The following is a 5,950-nucleotide window of genomic DNA, read 5'->3' as shown; positions in this document are numbered from 1 at the left end:
TGAAGAATAAGAAGAAGGAGGAGGAGGAGGAGGAATAGAGAACTTTCACAAAGTGTCCTTAATAGTGATCCTTAGAGGTTCCTTCTCATTTTCTTTTTTATTATTATTATTATTATATGTTTACGACGGGAAAATTAACAAGTTGAGTAGACGAATTTCTCCTTTTTTTTTTGTTGTTGTTGTTGTTGTTCTTCAAACTTTATGGCTATGGTAAAACTGAGCGAAAACCAGAGAGAAGGAGAGAAAGACTAAAACTAAGGCTAAGGCTGAGAGTAACTCAGGAAGTGGGCGTTACGTTTAGCACCCTGATGGAAAATATTCCCATTCAGGCAGCTGCTCCCCCCCCCCAGCATCTCCTCCACCTAGAGGACATCCTTCACAATGAAATCAACACAGAACGAACAATGGACAAGCAAAACATATGATTAAATTGTCGCTTACAACGGCTCAAATATGAAGAATTCGACACCTTTTTTTTGCGAGGTAATTACATGTTGGCAAATCAAATGCCTAACAAAAAGAGTCGTCCAAAGAGAGAGAGAGAGAGAGACAGAGAGGCAGAAGGACTTGAGCTGGGAACAACCTGGACTCCTGGCCACAGTGTGACATATTCAAATTATGACTTCAATCCATTGTTGTGATCGTTTTCAGTCAGTTTCTCTCTCTCTCTCCTGTTCTCATGGGCTGGGGCAAGGGTTGGGACTGACTTGAATTGGATTGAGTTGGCACCATATCATTAATGCCACACTGTGGTGCCGCATTGTTTAACCGCAGTTTTTGAGTTAAACGGCAAAAGGGTAACTACTACTACTACTACCCTTTCTCCCTCAATGGGTCTCTCCGAATTCTCGAGTAGTTTTGGAGAGCTGGGAACTTTCGCAAAAAGAAATAAACGAAACGTGGAAAACAGCAGGCACTAAATTGCTCTATTCAAACTCAATTAAAGTCAAGCTGGGTAGCTGGCAGAGAGAGCCAACGATCCTTGCTTTTTAACACTTTCAATGGGAGCACTCTCGGGGTGCTCCTCCTCCTCCCTCCCTGCTCGCTGCTTGCGTCTGTGTCCTTTCTTTCTTTTTACTCTACTCTCTAGAGAAACAATGGTTTGGCTAAACGTTTCCGGTACCGGGGTCGAAATCTGAAGAGAAGTAGTGAACAAAACAAAGCAGAAAAAAAGGATCCCACGCATTCGGCGCAATCTCTTTTATGGCTCATTGATGTCAATCACTGATCTAGTGTATGATATAGGTGTATGGAGACACCCTCTCCGACAATAGGTGTTTTTGGAGAGGCACCTAACAATATCTATCTTTTCAATATCCATTCATTCAACTTCTTTGTCCATTCTTCTTCTTTTGCTGCTGCTGCCGATGCTACAATTGCCATTACGTAATCATTGACAACAATCGATAAACGGATGTACAAACGGATAGATGCTCTCCTTGAACATATACATATCTCTCTCTCTCTCTCTCTCTCTCTCTCTCTTGTCTATCTATATATATGTACATATTCTTCGTTGTGAAATTGTTATGATAATTCAAATGGGTTTTTGCGTTTGTTTGCCAAGTCATAAAGCAAAGTTTTTATGGCACTCTTTTTGTGGTGGTTCGAGATGTGGTTGGGGTTGGGGTTGGGCTTGGACTTGGACTCGGAATACTTTCTCACAATTTATTTATTGGACAAAATCAATTTTCAACAAGGCTCAATAAAACTTGAACTTAATTAAGAGTGGACAAAATCTCTGTCTTTGTCACAATTATTACTATTATATATTATTATTATCTGCCGCATCTGGTTTGGGTGATGTGCCAAAGAATTTCTCATATTCCTGCTGGCGGCGATGGGCACGGGCTTCACGTTCCATTTGACGCTTCTTCGAGAAACGCTGATGAATGCGCTTCATTTCCTGCACCTCCTTCATTTCTTCCTTTTCCTCGTCCTGCGCAGAAAGTGCATAGAATAAAAGATTCAAGTTTGTGTTTTCTTTTCAGTCAACTTACACTCATATTTAGACGCAAGACCAAGGCCCGACGACCATCCGACATCGATTGACTGTAATGCATGAAATTCTTCAATCTCTCAGCCGGTGGGACACTTCGTTCCACCACCAGGACAATGCGGGCCCACTGCCTCTGCCATTCGTTACGGATTTCGGCAATCTTCTGATACGTGTTACCCATCATAGCGATCAACATGTTGACCAGCAACACACTGACAATCACCATGAACAGAAAGAATAATATCTTTGCCTCGTACTCATGCTGCGTGGACACCATCGCCCCATAGTAGTCACCGAAATTGGTCAGCGACATGAGGAACATGGCCACTATGGACTCCATGGGTGAGGGCATGGGATTCGATTCAGCATCCTGATCCTCGGGCGTCGATGGGTTATCGAATGTTAAAAATATAATATAAAAGGCTTGCGAGAAGCCCAGTACAAAGACCAAATAGATGGATACAAAACGTAGTAGATCTCCCATAACCATGCGATAGATCATCACAACGAAAGGACCCACGGTCTTGAAGCCACTGTACAGAAATGCAAGTGCAATGGTAATGGATTTATTTCTTTCAGGTTCAACTTACCGGCAGAAGAATAGGAAATAAGGAGCTGTGGTCAACATAATCACAACAGTCACATGATCATCGATTTCAGTGAGGCACGAGACTCTTAGCCAGGGAATAGTCATCATCAGAGCACATGAGAAGAGAAACATCACTCTAGATGGAGCTGTCATCTAAAAGAGGATTGGGGTGAGATATAGCCAATAATATTATCATATATTTCGATCTTACTAGATTCTCTATAAACATTTTATAGCCCAGAAATCGTGCCTCACGCAGAGCCACTAATAGATAAAGAATGGCTCCAACGAAATTGATCAACTCCGCCATGATGCGCAATTTGGCCAAATCGGATTCTAGATTCATCAAAGGACACTGGGCATAACTCTCCCACCAGGCGGGTAAGATTTCCACTTCATTTGGATCGTAATATTCGGTGAAGTTTAACCAAAATGTTTCTAAAACAAAACCAAAACGATTGAACTAATGAATTCTTTTGTATATTATATTTGTTAGGTACTCAACTGTACTCGGTGCTGGAAGTTCCACGTTTACTATGCTGGTTAATGATGCTGGAGTAGGTTGAGGTGGAGCTGGAGCTGGTAATGCTGCCATTTGAATATAAATCATGACTTGGTGCAGTGCCATTGGTGGCAGCTCCATCTCCATCCTCTTCGTCATCATCCTTGACGGCCGGACCAGGGCGTAAAATAAAGCTAAACAGCGAGATCAGAAAGTAAAAGGCAAACATATAGAATTGCTTGTAGAAGCGCGATTTGCAGAATGTATCCCATTTGGTCTTCAGGAGATCAATCACAACACCATCGAGAAGCTCCAGATGTTCCAGTTTATCGCCAAAGACCACAAAATTCAATACGGAATCCTTGTTAATATTGCCAGTCTCCTCGTTGATGGTGTCTATCATCAGTAAGGGATAAGCGGCACATGTTATGCTGCCCAATTGCCAGTATATTTCCCTTTCGATGCTCATCACATGGAAAAACATCTCCACTCGCCCCAATTTGGCGGCCAGAGTCAAGGGCGTTAGATTCTGGACATTTTTCACATGGATATTCGTGCCCACCTCATAGCCCACATCGAACATTTCGATTTTCTCATAGATGACCAGCATATGGAGGACTGTATTGCCATTTGTGTCCTGAAAATCGGGATCAGCTCCACGTGCAAGGACCAAGCGAAAGCATTCCTCCTGTGAGAGGCATGCGGCGAAGCTCAAAGGATACTCGCCCCAATAGACATAGCCATCATAATTGGTCATCGGACACAGGGCGACATATTCATGATCTGGGGAATCGGTACGTGAGGCTTTTGTGTCCTCGGCCGACATAAAGGCACCACAACAACTGGGGGAAAGCAAAATGATTGAAGGGCATTTTTATTTTGGTTAGAAGGACCATTGAACCGCTTACCGCTCTTGCACATCTGCATTGGCATCTAGAAGATACTTGACCATTGCCGGATCCTCATTGACTATGGCTATATGTAGAACACTCTCGCCATAGTACTCATCGCTCATATATATGTCCAATATTAATTTCGGATAGAATTTCAATAGACGTTTTGCCAAATCGGCATGTAATGAGGTGGCATTTAGCAGACACAAATGCAAAATAGTTTCGCCCACTGCTCCACGCATCTGCAGAAAAGGGGGGGCCAACAAGTTTAGAAGGCTATTCTAAGTGTCTAGTTAAATTCACTCACATTTAAATCCCAGCATACAAATCGATAAGCACTTGGATTTGATATATATTCCGCCTCAGAGACCTCAGGACAATAGTCATGTATATTGAAATCGTCATCGGGATTCTCCAGAGCACGTATCTCGGGCAATTGCCGTGTCCTTGGCCTATCTCGATTGCGTAGCAATACCAGTTTCGATATGGGAAAATAACGTCCAGCCCCTTTGTTATATAGAAATGGTTCCACTTTCGTTTTGATCGCATGATCAATCTCGGCAAACTGTTTGGTCTGACAGGCACGTTTCATCATATCCACCAGAAGGCCACCGCCCTTGAGATTCACAAACTTGTACAAAGCCTGAGTGGAGACGCCAGCCTGTTTTTTGACGCCACTGGTCACATTGCTCTCCGTATTCCCCATCCTTGCGCGTTATCCCAGACTTTCCCAGTATGTCCTTGAAAAACTCTGTTTTAATTTTTATAACGCGACATCTTTCTATTGACTATTGAACTAATTGACAAGAATTGTTCTATTGTGATTATTTTGCTGTGAGTCCTTGTCAGTGATTATTATTTTTTCCTTTTGGTATCCTTCGCGCGCGCTATCATCGATTAAACACATTCCATTGCACGCTGCGTTGCCAATGCAACAGCTGAACTTGAGCCTAATTTCTTATTTACAAAGCGTTGCCAAGACATCAAATCTGTTGCATGGTGTATTCAACAGGTGCAGCCATTGTCACCCACTAACAAGTATCTCATGGCAACATCTGCGCTACAAAAAAAAAAACGACAACTTCAAGCCTTCTAAAACTCTGCCTAAACGCATCCTTGTGTTTTAGCTAACAATACAAACAAAAAATTGTAGGTATATCTTTAATTTTTGTAAAACTCACATTAGAAAATATGAATTCATGATTTTTAAATATCCGTTGCGCCTAACAGCTTTGTTAATTAACAGCGTGCTGTTAGACGCAAAGTTTTACAGCGCTTAATCGTTATCGATAAGTTCATTAACAGCGCAATCGTTATCGATAAGTTCCTTAACGTCGCAATCGTTATCGATAAAATGTTTAGCAACATGCAGCTAGAAGAAAAATGTCTTCCGAATATCTACAAAAATTGCGATTCTAAATAAATACAAATCAATTTAAATGTTTAATACTATTGTAAAATATTCTTCACACAGATAAAATAAGAAATAACTTATTGGAAACGTCTAAAAATTGGCAAAGTCACAGATTCGCAAAGTTTTAAAATTTTCCCCAGTTGTGAATTTGTGATTAAACATCTAGGAATAATCCTAACTTATTCATTCTTATCCATTTTTGTTTTTCAGTTCCAAAATCCGCAAAATGTACCCCAGGGCAAAAGGACATGGTTTCCAAGGATTTTCGATCTCTACAGATTAACACTTAAAATAAAAATTGAGGTCATCTGCGCAGGAGGCTAAGCAATTTATCCAAAAATGTCCAAAGATCCATTCCCGGACTTGGTGAACTCAGTCGATGCCAACAAAAACTTCCATCTGGCAACAGGACATCCCTATCATCTTTTTAATAGCCGAGTTATTCATTATTTCCTGATTGCTGGATTTGTTATTTTTTGCTTAGTTGTATAGAAAGTTCATGTGACATAGATAGATTTAGCGATAATTGTTGAATAAAATTATATACATGAAA

General features: G+C 41.1%; 1 protein-coding gene and 1 long non-coding RNA gene across 2 annotated transcripts; one reads left to right on the top strand and one right to left on the bottom strand.

Annotated features, from left to right (window-relative positions):
* Positions 1-1,765: 1,765 nt before the first annotated feature.
* On the bottom strand, positions 1,766-4,849 carry nan (transient receptor potential cation channel subfamily V member nanchung). Its single transcript, XM_068292836.1, has 7 exons — positions 4,291-4,849; positions 3,999-4,225; positions 3,094-3,932; positions 2,800-3,026; positions 2,590-2,741; positions 2,001-2,532; positions 1,766-1,939 (listed from the first exon to the last, which is right to left on the bottom strand). The coding sequence occupies exons 1-7, from the start codon at positions 4,687-4,689 to the stop codon at positions 1,766-1,768; spliced, it is 2,550 nt and encodes an 849-aa protein (XP_068148937.1). The 5' UTR covers positions 4,690-4,849.
* Positions 4,850-5,367: 518 nt separating this feature from the next.
* LOC137579043 (uncharacterized) lies at positions 5,368-5,950 on the top strand. Its single transcript, XR_011032780.1, has 2 exons — positions 5,368-5,547; positions 5,608-5,950. It is a non-coding gene; the product is annotated as an uncharacterized lncRNA (long non-coding RNA).

Source organism: Drosophila tropicalis, unplaced genomic scaffold (genome assembly GCF_018151085.1).
Source record: "Drosophila tropicalis isolate 14030-0801.00 unplaced genomic scaffold, ASM1815108v1 contig_694, whole genome shotgun sequence".
Taxonomy (NCBI): Eukaryota; Metazoa; Arthropoda; class Insecta; order Diptera; family Drosophilidae; genus Drosophila; species Drosophila tropicalis.
This window is presented reverse-complemented; position numbering and strand designations above follow the sequence as displayed.

What these genes read in the sequence shown, in the direction of transcription:
- nan (XM_068292836.1), bottom strand. Translation starts at nt 4,689, where the DNA reads ATGGGGAATACGGAGAGCAATGTGACCAGTGGCGTCAAAAAACAGGCT. An exon ending in AATGCAGATGTGCAAGAGCG is followed by an intron (nt 3,933 to 3,998) that starts GTAAGCGGTTCA and finishes GCTTTCCCCCAG; the next exon opens with TTGTTGTGGTGCCTTTATGT. An exon ending in AAATGTTTATAGAGAATCTA is followed by an intron (nt 2,742 to 2,799) that starts GTAAGATCGAAA and finishes ATCCTCTTTTAG; the next exon opens with ATGACAGCTCCATCTAGAGT.